Genomic DNA, 18,508 nt, shown 5'->3' with positions numbered 1-18,508 from the left:
TGACTCCAAATCATTCTTTCATTTCACACTAACTGCCATGAGACATTCAATATGTCATTGGCAGGAGCACGAAATGAAACCCAGAGAATTTTCTTGATAGTCTTTAGATACAATAAGAATGAATACTAACTGTGCATTTGCTGTGTGAAGTACGCTTGTAGGTTTCAAATGAACTATGTTACACACAGAATCAATGGGGAAAACAAACACACAAATCTGCTGCATTGAAAACGGTTATCTTACTATTTTGTCTTTAATCCTTCCAGTGCAATGGAAATCATGCGCTCTGTCATGTGAGCGTAGGCCGTAGCTCATGAATACACACCATCATTTTGACATGGCGATTGCCTACGTAGCTACTCCCATTTATATTGCTACTGTAACTATTTTTGTTTAGGAAGGATTTTTTTTTTGTCTGCTGTGTGAAGGACATGAAATATTAATGTACAGTAGTGTGGAGATGTATGGCATGTGGTATGTTTTGTCTTTTTTCGTAAAGTGAACTGATTGCATTGTTCAAAGCAAAAAAAGCAAGTACTGTAAATATTAATTGTATTTGTCAGGCTGTGGATGTTCAGTCAGCCGTAGACTTTGGTTTCGTAGTAGTCTCTGCCCACGAGCTGTTCGGCATGAAAACAAGCAAATGTATGTGGAAAGGTGTAGTATCCCCTGGGTCATCTTGCTGTGCAGCAGCATAATACATTGTGCATGTATGTAAGAGAGGTGCACGCAGCCCTGTAGAAGCCTCGTCCATTATGTTCAGTTGTTGGATTGATGACCTTAGCCTGCGTAGATTAAAGCTTGCCACAATGACCTCCCACTTATGAACATAACAGGCATTCAGTTTGCTGGCTCGAACGCGTTGATCAACAAATTGTGGGCACATCATAACATCTCTGTGTGTCAGTGAAATACACTGTATGGTGCTGAATGAAGCTGGAGTTTTGATGTAATGCACAGCTTTATGCTTTATAGTGTACGATGGTGCCATTTTCCTATGTTGCAAATTTCCATTTGCATATCTGCCAGGTGCTACCTGCAGCCTGGAAATCTATTCGATGCAGGTACAGAGCCAGCAGTTAGACATTAATTGTAGACATGCTTCATCATCAGTTAAAGGCTTGACATGAACTCAGGGCACAAGGAAAATACTAAAGGGTTTGATCATTAAAGATATCCAGGTACTTACAATAAGGTAGATAAGGATATGACCGTTTTTTTTCTTTTTCTTTTTTTTAAAGGGAGATGTGTGAATAGCCCATGTGTGCTTGGTAATGAAGTGCTATGTCCTGCCATTAAAGACGTCTTCCTCCCACACATCACAATGCAGTATTTCCTGCACATTCTTGTCAGTGAAGTCACACTTCCTCCACAGTGTGCAAACAACCTGCTGTGTTTTTGCCAGAGCAGTGACTCTACCATGCAGAGTTTAATGCTGACAGATCCAAATCCAGGCTCTCAGAATCACAGAGATATGGTGCATGTTGAGAGCATGTGATATAGGCCTACAGGTAGTCAAATCACTGACATTTTCATCCTTTGGGCATTTTTCCTGTCACAGAATATGATTTTTGCAGCCAGACCAGAGGAAAGTTTAGGTTTGACCACACATTGTGTAGGCCTCAGATAAGTGGGGAATATATTGGTGAATGAATTTTTTCTGTGTTCTTTGTCAGGTGTCTATTCTTTTGTTCAAACTTTTTTGTGGAGTAGCTGAAAGTGATGTCTGTTAGAGAAAAATAGTGAAAGTGAAATGCAGCCATTGCACAAGGTATTTTGTCTTGATGACATGTGTTCAGAGAGTTATAGTGCTGTTGACAGTCTGGTCATTCTCCAGATTTCTGTTTATTGCAGGCCTATAAATCATGCACCATTTGACAAGCAGTGATTATAGACAAAGTCATATAACATGTTCTATAAAGCTTCCTCCCTCAACTTAAACTAAGTTAAAACGTCATAAGTCTGACATTAAACTTGTTGTTATAATTCATTCATATTTTGCTTGATTTTTTTTTAAATTAAAAACATACAGCTTGTGTAATTTTCCATAGGGTGAGATACACTGTATCTTTGACAAAATCTTGAAAGTTGTTGTTTTTCGGGGGGGGGGGGGGGGGGGGTCATCTACAGATAGACACAAAAGGAAGTTTGAGGTTAATTCTTGTAGAATTTATGTGACTCTTACATATATTCAAGTAAGTAGATATTGGGCAATGGTGAAAGTGCATGACAGTAGACCTGGTCATGTGGTCACTAAATATAGCTTACTGCTATTTACACCAGCTTGTGGTGGATTTTAAAGTGCAATTCCGTATTAAATCTTATACATGTAGTCACTTCTGACAAGCCTCTACATTGTCATAAAAAAAATATCATCATGATGTCGGATTTGGTTATATTATAGTAGTCAAAGTTTACCTCAATAGTCAAAGTACTACATGTATCAAGGTACCTGTAAAGTCAAGCAGTGGGAAATAACTATTCTTGAACTCTCTTTCATGATATCATGGAATAATCTAGGTGTCTTCCTGTTAGCCTGATGACTGTAAAGTGAAGTTTTAGTCGTTGGTATTATGTATATAGCCAAGATCCTTCATCTTCTCTGAGCATGAGCGAAGGCTGTCACTTTATAACTCAGGTAGCCTTGACTCCAGACTTGTGCCCTTACTGATACAGTATGAGGCAGCCTCAGTGGAGTACAAAACACTTCGATGGACCTCATCCTGCTCATAAGCACAAAATCAGTGTGCTATCATACAAGGCTTTGATCACTCTCAGGCAATCTATCATATTTATGTCAGTGATTTATTTGTGCTACCGGTACCTCTTGATAAACTGTGAAAAACCTGTGTCTCTGAGCTAGACTAACATTAATGAAGAATCAGCAACAATACCACTAGAATTTCCCATTGGACTCTTTGCTATGAGGCTGAGCTTCCTGATAGAAGTGCCTGGGTAAAATCTCTCTCGACATTAACTTGCAATTAAGGTGAGATAAAGCAGCTCTCTCCTACTGTGGGAATGATGCATTTCAAGCATAAAATGATAGAACTCCAGTGTGAGGTCAAATGGAAATGGATGAATTTCCTTCTTTGTCTCCCTTAGTCTACTATTCAAGCCATGTGCTTATTTTCGTCTTTACAGCGAGTTGATGTGACAGCTGTAGAGATTGATGCTCGTCCTGACGTGTCAAATGCTCTGCATAACATGTCCAAAAACATTGATACAAACTGTGTATATTACAGTGAGTACTGTAAAAGTGGAAATTTTTGCAATTGCCAATGTGGAAGTTTTTGTGCATTACGTGTGACCAGAAACCAGCATGAAAATAAAAAATGCAAATATTCTTACATTTCATATGTTCCACGAATAAATATTTTGATTCTGCGTAATTAAACACATGCAGAATTCATCTTACCCAGCCGAGCACGAAAAATTACTCACGCAAACCTAACCACTTTCACAGGATATGATATCATAAAGAAGGGATAGATGCTAAATTACAATCATTCCTTATTCCATGACTGTTTGGCAGGGCTGATATTACACAGTTTGATGTGTTTTTGTATCTTGTATTTAACATAACACCAAACTCATCAACCAGAACTTCACCATCTGATTGTCTATTTGTAGGCAGTGATTTTACAAGTCAGCTATAATTCCTGGATTATTTCCTATGAGGTCACAATATTAAGTACGAGTTCTTCCTCTACACAGATGAACATGAAGTTCCAGTGAATATCACAATTCTAGCAAATATTATAATTTGGAACTCTGCCTCATGGACTCCTGTCTTGTCCTCAAGACTAAGGTGTAAACCTCCCTTCCTCATTTCTCTTCCCCTCTCATGTGGAAAGGGGAGGGGGAACTTCACCTGACAAAATTATTGATTATGTTAGTGCTTTAATGCTAAATAAGGCCTTGTTGATTAAATCATGCAAAGGTATAGTCAAATTTCCATTTCTATACCTAACTTCCAGTAGCATAGCTGACTCTATTGCGATGTTACACAATAAAATGTAAAGAAAAGAACTCTTTGAAGGGGCTACAAGTACAAGCTTCTCTTGTGTTTTTAAAGCCAAATAGTTGAATGTAACCCAGAATTCCATCTCATGAGAAAGTTAGAGGAAGCTAAGGGTTTACCTTGAACAAATGATGTAGAGCAAGAAAAACAGCACAGGAGACATCAGTTGTATGGGATTCCCTGAGCTGTGTATTATTGTTTTTTGAGCATACAGTGTTGTATATGCTGCTTTATGCACTGTAAATTCTTCCTCTTGCTTATTCTTGTCATTATGTGTGGTGTCTGCAGGTGTGAGATAATCACTCTGATTTTTGCTCCTCTTTTTCATTCACTTTTTTCTTTTCTGCAGATTTCATGAACAAGGCCGGGAGGGGGGAGGTACCGCTGGATGAAGAGAGCACAGACTGGGAATGGCTCCCCGCCCAGCTCTGTGCCGAGCTCGCCCTGCTCATCCTGGAGGGGAGGAAGCCGGAACAGTCAGTCAAGGGTCGCACCGAGGGTGAGCACTGCCCGCCGGCCAGGGGCACGTCCAAGCACCAGTGCTGTCCCGAGAAAGAATCGGTAAGGACACCCCACTTCTTTTATCTCTGCAAATTATGTGAACTCGAGACAGATGTGCAATTCTGAATTTGGTAGACTGCAGTGCACCAAAAGCTTGTAACCAGTGTTAACAAAAGGAATACATGTTTAAACTAGAAAAGCACTCTGAGAGCGCAGACCTCCGCCAAGCATGCAGCTCATTTTCACCACTGATCTTGTTCTTCCAGAGAGATATCAGTGATTTCCACCCATATAGATACGTACCGCCCGATTTCCTAATACAGAAGCCTTTGTTACGTCACAAACCCTCAGCTGCACGGCGCGACTCGCCCTAGCAGAAACTAGAGCACGCACTTTAGTGCGCGCATGCAAACCTCAAATACGCGCAGATTGAACTTCCAAGTTCATTGATCCTACTTGCCAAAATATCAAAAATCCTTCATAAATTCCCCCAAAATTCTCGGATCACTACCAAAAGTTAATCGTTTGTTACTTGTGTCATTCTCAACCTTTCCTGCAAGTTTCATCCCAATCCGTCCTCTACTTTTTGAGTTATTTTGCACACGGATAAACGAACTAACGAACTAACGAACTAACGAACTAACGAACTAATGAACAAACCAACGGTAACGAAAACATAACCTCCTCCCTTGGCGGAGGTAACAATGATTCTGCTAAGCATTTTATGTAGGAAGCATTAACATCAGAAGGTCACACTGAATGCTTTAAAACAATGACATACACTGTAGGTTATCAAGCTGACATGAAAACTTTTGTATGTATGTAAATCATCCCACTTCTTTTTTTTTTGGGGGGGGGGTGGGGGAGAGGAGGGAGATAATAAAGACTAGCTAGGAATTCTGTAACATTTCAGGAAGGGCAACTTGAATAGAAATGGAACATGATGGAAACTATCTACCTGTACAATGTGATAAGCATTGATATAATTGTGACTTTTTCATTAGTAGGACAAAAAAAAAAGTCAACTTAATGCAATAATGCCACTGAAAGATGCTTCCTTGAATAAAAAGGGCAAAAAAAAAAAAAACTTTGTGAAAGTAACTGGTGAATTAGGCACAACATTTAAAGGTCATATTTACTTAACTCATGATACATGTAACAACAGCAGAAGTCAGTTGAATTGGAGTGCATTGCAATTATTTGTGCTTATTAGGTACATATAGCAGTTGTCATGTGTGAACAATTGAATTAGGGGAGCTTGAGACAGAGGACACGTGTGCTTCCCTAAAACGAAGTGTGAAATAAAAATGAAAGTGTTGCAGGGTTCTACTCATACCTTGCAACCATGTAAAAGATGACACTGTGCATAAAAGATACATGAGAAGAAAAAAAAACATTGCCCATGGAGACTGAAAGTATAATGATCAGATTACAAAAAACAAAAAGTGACAGAATTAAAGAGACCAAAGAAGAGTTCTTCAGAATTCTGTGAGTTCACAATTTTTTTTATAGGCATATGGAACAATGATAAGAACATGAATTTCAGCCGTAGGTTGGTGTGTTGATCAATTGCTGTTTTCATTGTGTAAAAAGTGCTTTGCTTGCAGCATTCACACATCTCAATTCAGTATGACAATGTAGCAATGATAACTGAGAACTCGGAACATGACTTTGAATATATTAGTGAGATACAATGGTATGGATATGAGATAGGAGAGTGTAGAGGGTTTTGTCATCAAAATGCCATTGACACAACAATGTTAGACTACATTGTGATGTCATGAACAATGTCCCAGTGGAAGGTATTGATAATCATAATCATTAGAAGTTTGTAGTTAATTTGGAGAAATGGGCCAAAAAAGAAGAAAGTTTATGGATGGACCATTACCCTATATTGAGCGTTCACAGGCATGGATACAGTATTTCAAACATTCTCATGTATTACATCATCTGTGAACCATGTGACGATGGGTGATGTTTGTAATCCCAAATAGTCGATCCAAAAATGAAATTAGTTTTGTTATACTGAAAATGAAATAAGGTCTGTTAATTATATTGCAAAAATAATCAAAAGGTGTATACTAACAAACCTTCAGAATTACGAACCTTTTATATTTTTGGATTAGTGAACCTTTGGAATAATTAACCTATTTACAGTTTGGGATTAACAAACCGTCAGAATAAAGAACCTTATTCTATTTTCGGAATTAAGGACCTTCAGAATAACAAACCTGTGGAACAACAAACTACATGTATAACTGTAACGATGTGGACACACAAAACCTTCTGACGTGTTGGTCATGCAACTGCAGATGGGTAAATGGCCCTAACCTTCATGCCCTACATACAGCTAATTCTGTCCTTCGTACCTTTGCTGCTTCAGTTGCACGTACTTGTACGTGGAAATTTTATTGACAATATAGAGGGGATTCATAGTCTTTTTAGAGGATATATTTGTGGTATTGATGCTGCTGCTTTACCATCAACTTTGAATAGGGGCATTGTAGCTTGAGGTGAGAGTTTGAGAGGTGAGCCATTTTCTCTCCCCATTCAACTGGAGCCACATTTGTGGGGGAAGGGAAGGCATACTGCATGATGTTGCATACATCAATGGGATGCCCTGTTATATCTGCAATGACTCCACATCCAAGGCAGACGGTGTCACAATGTGTATTCACAGAACTAGGCCTCCTGTCGCACAAGGCTGACGTTAGATGTAACCGTAAACCAAGGGTGGGGGGGGGGGGGGAGGGGAGGGGAGGGGGTGCCCCACTGAGTGGGTAGTTTATCATTAATGCAATGAAATGCTGGAAAAGCAAAATGTTTGATTAATTCCAGGCAAATATGAGGAAAGTTATTCCTGTCATTCAGCAGACAGCTGTACTATTCAATCAGCGCCTTGAAATAGCCACGTTCATGACGTTACTGTGACATCACCGTGACGTTGTTTGGTTCATGTGTGAAATGTCACCGATAATATGTTTTCTCTTTTTTATTGTGCTGCCAGAGGTGTAATACCAGCAAATGTTATGATCTTACTTTTATGCACGTATCCTCCAAGAAAAAGGTAGTCAATTTCTATATGATGTTATCTGCTACGAATCTCAATGCAATATTGTCAAATGCTTTGAACTTATTTCCCAAGACCACTTGGGCTTATTGTATTTTCATGTACAGATATTTTTGCTAATGAGGAGGTCACAGACATTTTTGCGAGATGTTGTTTACACGCTTTGACACTGAGGTATATTTTAAGTGTGGTGTGAGTTTACCAAGTAATGAGGTCTACGTCATGTTCATGTATTTTCCCACTATAGAGCCATTACAGTGTACATGTAATGTACATTCATAGAAACTACTGGTGTGGTAGTACACACACATTTATACACATAGCATGCAATCTCAGCAACCAAGATCTTGTACTTAAGGTTTTATTGATTGAAGAGGGATGCATGTAACATGTGACATACTCAGCAACCATGGCCATGGTTTTGCCCCACCTCAGAAATGAGCATGTTGATATTTTAGTGCTGCAAATTTGCAAATGCAATCAAGATTAGGTGATGGTGATATTTTTACATGTTTATAAATTTGCTGTCCAACGGTGATTCGCAAAATTTGCAATAATTAAACCCTCGTGAAAATAACAGCTTGTACAATATTATTAGTTAGTTTCTTTACCAATTTCACAGAAATCATACTTAAGTTGTATTTTAGTCTTTTGTGCAATGCACAACACAGAAAAAAATTAGGAATCCTCAACATGTAACATACTTTGCTGGTTTCAACAGAATGCCACATTTTATGGTGATGACATAGGAAAGGCAAAACTTTCCATGTCTGCACCTGAGAAGGCAAAACTTTTTTTTGCTCTGACATTATAAATTTTGTATGAGATTCAACTTTCCATCAAACATAGATTCTCTGAAATAAATAATTTAACAGAAATTAGATTTACAGTGACAGCTAGAGTTGTTGGTCACTTTCTAGATCAGAAAATTTTTGTATTACTACTAAGTTTCAGTTAATGCAAATCTAGGTTGTTGTTGTTGTTGTTTTTTCATAAAACAGGTGTATTCAGGGCCATGCTGTATTAAACTGATAGAACAATTTTTCAAAGGAGAACTCGCGACATGGTATTTTCCCGGCATATCGTTTATTGTGCGTTACCACCTGGTCATTAGCAAATGTACAGTATATGTAGTTTTAAAGAGACAGAGTTTGCTTCAAGTTACTCTTTCTGAATTAGGTTAATGGCAAGGGTCACGACTTTAATAGTAGGCTGTCAGCCAGCTATGCATAGCAATTGTATCAAATTCATTTGCTATCCTGACTCTAATTACCTGACATATGTTGGGGGAGTATACACGGCTTTGGCTCCTGGGGAATCATAGTGGGGATTATCGCTCTTGACAGAATTACAAGTACGTTTCCTCCAGCTGTCCAGGAATAGATTCGGTGTCACGTCAAACAGCAGGGCTCGCGTGGATAAGCGGGTTGGGTGTACAGATTGGCAAGTCATGCATTTAATGCGTCCCGCAATCTTGCGAGTCGATGCCATGCCATTATAAAATGTCTCTGAAGATTGACCTGTAATGCTCTTTTATATGCTGCAAAGCCATTTGTTGTCCCGTAATTTTCTGCATCATACATTGAATTAAAAGCTTCAGAGATGTTCAATATCCTGGGATGGATGTTGCAAGTCTTTTAATCGGTGGCATCATTTGACTGATATTTACCTCAAAAGGAAAGAAAAGAAGATACGAAATAAGTCGATCCTGCTGAATTGGGATGGGCGGGATGATCAGCTCCCTTCCTTTTGAAGTTTATCTTGGGTCAGCATGAGGCCATGTTAGATCCAACCCATATTGAAGCAAGTACTGGTGGTACACTGTATGTGTGCATGCCATATTACCCAATTGATTGTCACATGCTCCTATTATCTCAATAAAAGTTAACACGATATTAGAAAAAGCCTACAAATTAATAAGATTCACATAAAAATACTGTTACATCTTCCAAAAGCAACTTAAGGAATTCTTACTTGTTGCACTTTGATATGGAGATAGATTTTGATGATAGGGTCTACTGAGTAACTTCACATCCCATGAAGTTAAATCTGTATACTGAATCATTAAAGTGAATAAATTTTGGTTGTGAAAGACAAAGTAATTTCAAAATACGTAGTCAAAAATAGAGTAAAACACTTTCAATGAACCCTATCTAAAATCTTACTCCATAGTTATACAGCTGCAATGAACTTGTCTAGTGTGTAATTTTAAATTGAATTTTGAGACCAGTCACCGCTTGTTCACTGCCTGTGCCAGACCATTACGTACACTGTTGTCATGGAAACCAAATGCGTTGCCAGCCATTATAAAAGACACTGTCCATTCACTTTGGAGCCTGAAATGTCCTTCTCACACTCCTTCCTTTCTTTAGACAATTGTATTATGGTACAATAAAGTATTGTGTACCGTCTCACAGAATTTGATATAAATAAAGCATAATTTAATGTGTGTACTCTTGAAAAAAAAAATACAATAAAAGAGTCATCCTTTTTTATCTATTCTCATCACTTTCATCAGACACTTTTGTCAATTCTTTTTTTTCTAGTTAGAAAACATACAAGTAGAATGAACCACTCTTAAATTTCAGACTCATTTATCCAGTTGAAAAGGATGAATAATATTGTTGCGGGCATGTATAAATATGGTGTAACATATCGAGGATATATCTTGAATGCATGGTGTGAATAACATTCACAGATGTTCCACATCAAACCAAGATAATATGATGTCATCATCAGTAATTGAATTGAGGATGAGAAGGCATGTGAAAGATTCAGTGGTGAAAATATCAATTGGGACTCATGGGAGGAGATGTATGGCTGCCTTCAATTCACTGCAGCAGCATTTTAGGTACTCTGTTCCCCTTCGATTCATATTATCATGCCATTATCTGTCACCGGTATGTTTACATGTAGCATTCCTAAACCTCTGTACACTCAGCTGTCACATGTAGATGTAGAGTTAGTATTGGATCAATGCTTTTCTTCTGATTTTTTTTTTCTTGCTGTGCTAATCCTTACATGAGATCGTTATAAACTCTTACTCAGTGGACTTCAGATAAGTGCTCTATATCAATTTCCAAACTAGAAGAATAAAGACTTCATGTGAACACTGGATGAAAGAAATAAAAACATGTAGATTAAAATTTGATGTCACAGAGAACATCACTGTAGTTTGCAACCACATTACTGAAAAAGTAGATATTTCTGTGCGAGTAATTTTTCGCGCTCAGCTGGGTAGGATAAAAATCATGTGTTTATAATTCGGCGGAATCAGGACATTAATTACTAGAACATATGGCATGCAAAAATATTCGCATGCTTCTTGCTAGCTTCTGGTTGCATGAAATTTGTACAAATTTCTACTTTTGCACGAGTTACATAAGATATCAATGGAGTGTAAAAAACATTTCATCAGGAAATGAGAGGGGATTACATCATTTATGAACTCCTTTGAATAAAAAAAAAAAATAAAAAATGCCAAGCTTGCATGCTTAATGGATAAGTACTGGTAGATGTTTAACATTGACTGATGCGGCGGGCTTTTTTCGTTCTCTCCCATATTTGCTGCGTGTAAAGGGGTAGTCACATCATGCACAGCCATACACGTAGACCTATTCAGAGTGGGCTCTATATACATCCGTAACATTTGAAAGTGCTTGCCCATTGAATAGATGGAAGAGTTTATTACATCACAATCTCATCTGTTAGCCCTTAATGCAACATTTATCTCATGACTGTACAGTTGCAGAATATAATCTTTTCATGTTCGCATACCTGAGTACATGGATGAGAATGAGGCAGTTGCAGATCAGGTGCCCTGGGTAATTCAATGCTTTTAATTTTAAAATGCTATCATGCAAACATAAATGCACATACTCCAAAGTTTATTGTGAATAATAATGATAATAATAATAATAAAGAAGAAAAAACTGCTTACTAAAACTTAAGCTCTGCAAACCAGGGAGAGTGAGGAAGACAAAAAATATTTACATTTGCAGTATCTGGTTCTGGGTGCGTAGTTTGAGAATATTTTTGTTAACCACCACTTTCATCTCTGTAATCTGGTCTTCGACAGTGCCGTGAAGCACTCATTTTAGTAGAAAACCTTTTCACCAACATTCTACATTAAAGGCCTGAAATTGTCTGCAAATTGAATACTGCAGGCAATCACTGAGACAGACAAGATGATTCTCCAGCAAGGGAAGCATGAATTATTTCTGTAGATGGGGAAGCCTTGATTACTAGGTAATTTTGACTTGCTTCGAATGAATGAAATAGAAGAAATTGTTATCATATGACACGATTATGAGTGAATTACACTCGGTCGCTGGCAGCAATTATCTCCAGCTTCCCAATCATGAAACGCATTACGCTCTGATTGCCAGGAAACTTCAGAACAGTCGTCCCCACTGGATTGAGACACATTTTTTTTTTTTTGGATCAAAGATAGACATCATAGACTACTCTCTCTCTTTTAGCAGAGGAGATACTATACTGGGAGGCAATGCACAAAGACAAGGGTGTCTGTTGCTCACTGTTTAACTCAGTCAATACTGGTGGCAATTGTGCAGTACATATATTGAGAATGGTATAAAAAAGAACCAGTTGTGAGAGAGTTAAATCTACTTCAAGCTGTTATGTTTGATCAGTATCGCTACATATGCTGTAGAGAATATTTAAAAAGTCAGCTATGGCAGTGATAGTAATGTTGTTGTGATTCACAATCATGGAGATAGATTCCCCTGGACAAGAGGATTTGGTTGAGTTTCAAGTGTCTGTCACAGATTACTAGTAGTACACGGCAATATTCTCTAAACCCTTATCACTATCATCCCAAGCACTTCACCCTGACCTTGTGCTTTCTTCCATTTTTTCCTCACATTTGTCCCAAATACTCTGGGTGCAAGTTATTGGTGTGTTCGTCTTTAAACAAGCAAGAGGTCTTTGCAGCTCATGTGGATATTCCATTGGCAAACTAAACAGATATTTGAAGAGACATTATTGTTCATCTGGCATGCAGTCATTTCTTGGCATTGTGCCAAAAATGTCTTGCATATTTTTCATAAAGATTTTGCATAAAAATTTTAGCAAGCGCTGTGACATGCTAAGATCTGTGTGGACCACTCTGTACCTTTTGAAAAGACGATTGTATCGTTTGTAGTATGTGTACATCTGACTGTGTGTGTGGGTGAATCTCTTGCTGTGTCAGCGATGGGTATCTGCCTTCTTTTTTTCCTCCCTTTTGGCTAAAGTACTAGTATAGAGCTTAAAAATGGGGGGATACACGTACTGGTACCTGCATGCAGAGATGATTGAAAATGTCTATTTGAGATTTGTCATCCTCTCAGACTGTGTCTCCCATTCATCAGGAATGGCCTGTGGAGCCATAGCCTGCCCATCATCTTGTTCTACAAAGGCCCTCATAGCCTGTCTTTCCTTCAGGCTGGGATTTTCCGTCTTAAAAAGAGTGAAAGGTTCCTTCCCTGCAATGATTGATCGCTGGCTCGTTCTTTTGCCAGCCCATCAACTCTGCTATGACTGCACTTCAAAATGAATGTAGCTAGAGACTCAAGGCTACAGTATTTAACATATTATATAGTTTGCTCTCTCTCTCTCTCTCTCACGTTTCATGGAGTCTCTATGCATTTTTTTTTCATTTCCTCACTTCCTCTATCTTCCCTCTCATGCCGTATCTACTCTGGTGGATAACTCGCATACTCTGGGCCTTTCTCCATAGATTTTGTCTGGATGCCAGCCATCCAAGTTGTTCGTTTTTCAGAGAAAGCTTTTGTGAAGATGAGAAAAGTTCATGTGGAGCTCATGAAGTATCTTTTTCGCTTCTCAAGATGTTATTGCGCTTCCCAACGGAAATAATGAAACCAAGATTCATTCCAGCCTGAATGATCGCATGTGTTCCTGTATACGACAAATGCATGTAGATAAGGGTGCTTTAATCACATTTGAAATGCCTTTAGCAGGAAGGATGTCTGAAGCATTAAGCATTCTCTGTGTTTGTCCATCCGTCTACCTCCTGCACTCGTCATGGCATATCCTAATAGGACTTCTACCGTACTTAACTCACATGTTCATCACATACAAATGTAGTTTGAGGATCAAGTCTCGCACAGAATTTTATCTGCGTTGAGAGTGAAGATTAAAGGGTTTTTTTCTCCTGGTCAACTTGACATGAACTTTAGGTTTCTTACTTCAGGTTAATGACTATGTATGGCAGTAGTGTACCATAATTATAATCTGAATGAAATTAAGATCATGAAATCTTAATGATGTGACAAGGTAATACAATGTAGTTTCAGGTGTTACCATTTATAGTATGAGAAAACTGTAAAAATATCAGAACATTCAATCAATACTGATGAAGGAATACCAGTGGTATACATGTACAGTGATAAAGAAATTATGCATTTGTTTGCTCTGTGAGGTATGTGTACATGTCTCAGCAAGGTGAAAGGTAAAGAAATTTCAACATTTGTGTATATAGGCATGAACTAGTACAGACCAATTCATTCAAGTAATATTAATAGGATTTAGGAGTACTTATAATTGATATTAATGGTTTGAGTCAAGGAGTTCAAAGCAGGCGTGATATTGTAACTGTAACATATTCTTTGATAGGACTTTTGATAAGCATTGAGGTAAAAAAAGATATTGGCCTGGGTTAAAGGTAATATGTAACAGAGCTGTTACTGATTGGAAAATAGAGTCAGTTAACAAAACAGAGTAATTGTTTTGACTGCTTGCAGAGCAATTCAAAAGATGAGATAGATCAAACCTAGTGGAATTTTGAGAGCCTGGCTTAAACTTGGTCAAAATATTTGATAGCACTATGACATATAATCTGTGATGCTAATGTTGATATCACCTTCTTTCAATCGATTGTCAGTTAGATATCTTTACAGGCTTTCCTCATTCAAGATACTACATCTATCTTATAACCACATAGCAATTAATCATGTCAACTGAAACGCTGAACAGTTGCAGTAATGACATGCCCTTTGTATAATTGCTTTGGGATGATTGCAAGTGCTTGAGGGAAAGATGATTGACACCCGAGGTGTGTGTCATTTGCTCAATGAATCTTTTAACATCTCCATACCTTAATGATGATGATGGCAATATGAGTGATCTTAATGACCATAGAGCTCGTCTTAAGACTATCATGAATCCTGCTCGGGATGTGTGCGCGTGTTGGTATTTTGCTTGCATCATGCCGTCATGTTATCAAACCGGTTTTCTCTAATTACAGTGTTCTCAAATTGAGTCTGTGAACGCCTACATCAATTTCCTGTGCCGCAATGATATTCCCGTCTCCGTGGAGGTCCTTCTCTACCCGGACTGTTGCCATGACAACCAGAGCCGGATTGAGGTTGGGGCGTCGGCCGAAGGAGGCAAGGAACAGGTGCTGGGACTGCAGGAGTATGTTGTTCTGGAGCAGTGGATCATCCAGGTCCTACCAAAGAGGTAAGGAGAACTGATACCACCAATTATGTGGTCATCCATTACTTGATGTAGGGGGTCTGGGCTGAAGACACTATAAAGAGTCAATGCAGCAAGTATTACTGTCATGTGTATTGAGAACTTGTAACAGATGCCTGTGCAGTAAGAATACATGACAAAAATAATCATTCCAGACAGTTTGCTTTTCAAAGCATCCTTTCAGTCATTGAATGACAGATTTGTTTGTATCCTACCTCATCAGGCTTTCTGAACTTTGCATATCATCCAAAGAATGGCATTATTCACCAGAGGGATGTGTCCATGATTCATGATTTTGAATTAGACATCAGTCCAAGATAGCCTGGAATATTCATACTTATTAAGTACAAATCTTAACAATCAAAGGCATTTAAAGATACTATAGAGTAATTTGAGCAGGTTTTCATGTGAGAATTGATCGTCTCTGTCAACAAAGCACGAAAACTAAGAGCAATCTAAATGCTCCTTTAGCTAAAAGTTTAAAAAACAAATCTGTAACAAGAACAGGTGCATAGACATACTTACTTTTTTTCAGATTCTAATATGCTTCTGGAATGTTATGCCATTCATTTTTTTTTTCAATAGAGCCAGCTTTTTTAAATTAATAATCTCTGGTGTATGACATCATCACTTGGCTTGTAATGCCAAATTTACTGTCCTGGCTTCTTTGATGAAAATTTTGCTTTGACCTTTTTTTGAAGTAGATTGTGGAGTATCTTTTGCTTAGTCATTGTGTTCTGCACAAATATGTTCAGGAATGGATTTTGTTTGCTCTTGTTCTCCACTTCATTCTCTGCCCAAGAAGTGATCGCTGGTCTCTGTGATTGTGTATTAATTCATTATATCTTAAGTATTAATTTTGGTTTTGGTTCCAACTGACTCTCCTGCAGGTTCTCGGATGGATACAGTCACTTTCACATGCTGATGCAAGCCGTCAGGTCTTTCCTCCATTTCTCTCAGCTCAGTGCCTGGCTTAGCAAAACCTGCGGCGCCTCACCAGCCAACATAGTGTATAGGTGGGTGACCACTGACCCTTTTTCTATTATAGGGCTGCCTTCTTGGTGACTTCAGAAGTCTGAAAGATTTGCCTAATGGAAGAAGGATATACATTTTCTTCAAATTGGCTTGATTTCGTTTAAAGTTCCAATTATTTGTTCAATAGTATTAACAATAACATTTTCTAAATTTCATGATTCTTGATATATTTCACAATGTGCAGTATTTTCCCCCAAGATATATAATTTGGTAATATTTTCATTCTTATTCATACAATTGTATCTATCATTTCTAAAGTGATAGCATAATTCAATAGGAAATTAAAGCTAATTTGAAGCTAATTTTGTGTGTCAAGATGAAAACGTTTGTAGTACATGGCTGTTTCTTTTCTCATTCTGGTATTGCCTTATAGCGTGTGAAGACACTATAGCCAGGAAGATTTTAGTGGGTGCAAAGGAGAAGTGACCCCATGATATGGTTATTTGTGCCAATGGCTCTGCAGAACCATGATACAGATCACTAATGATTAGAGGAAACGAGACAAAACGTTTTATGACTGTGTGATTATCTGCATAAAACTCAACAAACACTGTGTCTGATCAGGTGACTGTGAGTAGCTGCAGTGGTCACATGATTGTGATATTTGTCTGGTCTTACCTAGTTGTCGTAAACTTTTAGGCACACTTTTAGGTACACTTTATTGTCATACTAGGGTCATTTTTAACCATGACTCAGGCCACATGTCTGTGCAGGGCATGTATGTCCTTCATGTCTTTTGAGAGGCATGACAGCATTGACTCACAAATGTAAAGAAAGGATTATATTTTGGGGTTACTTTTTGTGTTCATTTGGAAAATAGAAGTGACAGTCATTATGACCAAGGTTTTATTCTTTTAACTGATTTTAGATCAACTCATTTTGAAAATCATATGACTAGTGTATGCTATATGTATATTTTTACAATACATGTCCAATATCACACAAATATTCTTTTGATCTGCTCTGTCTTTACAATGATTGCCATTTAAAGCAACTTGCTACTCAGAATAGATTATCATTAGGGGTTAGATCTTGTGGTGCCTCCTTCAGTTCACTGAGAGGTTTCTATTTAATGACCACATCAAATCAATCAGTTTGACCTAAACACAAATCTCGAAAAGTCAAAATCTTGAGCTCCTGTCAGGATATGCTCTCTCAGTCATGCTGTTATCTATTCACCCATGCCCCCCCCCCCCACATATGTTAAACATGCAGTGAATGATGACAGTAATTTCTGACTACATAACAAATTTGTACACTCTCTGTTGTCCACAATAGACTAAATGTAAATGCCTGGTGTTGAATGTGGTACCATCATGCTGAAATAGGCAATTAGCAATTTTGTAGATTTCCTGTTGTGATGTGAACATAAGAAATGTGGTAAACAGCTGTCATCTCTCTGAATATGGTACTGTGCAGATTTGCTAAGCTGTTCACAAAAGCTTATTTTTCAAAAGCTTGTCTCTGTAAATAAAAAAAATCAAGATCAAGTTCAATGGAGTCTTAAAAGAGCCCCCACTGACCTCTCCCCCTACAACCAGACCAAAACAGCAAAACCATAAATACCTCACAAACATACACACCCATGGAGAACCAGAACAAGAAAACAAACCTATGAATGTCATAAATACATGTAGATATTCCCTGATTTTATTAACTATTATAAAGGACTGAAAGTAGTAATCCGCTGAAACCCCATGCTTTAAGACTGTATGCATATATACAGTGACGAGGACTGAAAACATGGACAAATATAGCCCTCATAAATATTCCTCCATTGTGCATGAGTAGTAGCATAAGTGTAGAAAGTAGAAAGTGTATTTGATTTGAATAGGAGGTCATTGACAATAAAAGCCCAGTATTTGCAAAGGGATTGTGAGAATGTGCTCAGAGCTAGCAGACCACTGACCACAAACTGGTGGTCAGTAGCGGCTATGGTTTTGTTTACCTCTGGTATTCTTCTTTTAAGCCAACTACCCTCGTGGTGAAAAACAACAACATTTCACAGCACTTTCAAGATTGAAAACAGCTCACCAGACAAAGGTTATCATGTGCTTTACACAAAGAAGACAAGAAAACAAAGGAGAAAAGAAATGCATGACTAGAGCCCGACCACCCCAACAAAAAGAAGTCAGAATAGATTTGTGTGGAGTGACTCAGGACTGTGAGAGGTTGTGAAGAGTTGACAGAAGTCTGACCGCTGACCACAAGGAAGTGAGCGAAAGTTGAATTTGGGTTACATGCTTGTGATTGTCCTGATACGCCAATGACTCAAAGGACATTTTGGCCACTTATTACTGCTGAAGTAGTGCAACTTCATTTGACAAACAGAAACTGGTCTATGAATGTTCAAAGAGTAATATCTCCTGCTCAACAAATCC

The 18,508-nt window shown here is 38.1% G+C and overlaps 1 protein-coding gene across 1 annotated transcript in view; it reads left to right on the top strand.

Moving 5' to 3' along the window:
* The window catches only part of LOC139722518 (atos homolog protein A-like), a 46,259-nt gene that overhangs the window by 3,255 nt on the left and 24,496 nt on the right, over nucleotides 1-18,508 (top strand). Inside the window, exons 2-4 of the mRNA XM_071633806.1 lie at nucleotides 4,374-4,585; nucleotides 14,863-15,077; nucleotides 15,983-16,108. Of these exons, the coding sequence (XP_071489907.1) occupies nucleotides 4,374-4,585; nucleotides 14,863-15,077; nucleotides 15,983-16,108 (553 nt within the window). The remainder of the gene's footprint in view (nucleotides 1-4,373; nucleotides 4,586-14,862; nucleotides 15,078-15,982; nucleotides 16,109-18,508) is intronic.

This window comes from Diadema antillarum, unplaced genomic scaffold (assembly GCF_040938485.1).
Source record: "Diadema antillarum isolate AM-2024a unplaced genomic scaffold, OU_Dant_1.0 scf00000167, whole genome shotgun sequence".
In the NCBI taxonomy this organism is placed as follows: domain Eukaryota; kingdom Metazoa; phylum Echinodermata; class Echinoidea; order Diadematoida; family Diadematidae; genus Diadema; species Diadema antillarum.
Note: the sequence above shows the minus strand (reverse complement) of the source record. Positions and strands in the feature narration are given on the sequence as shown.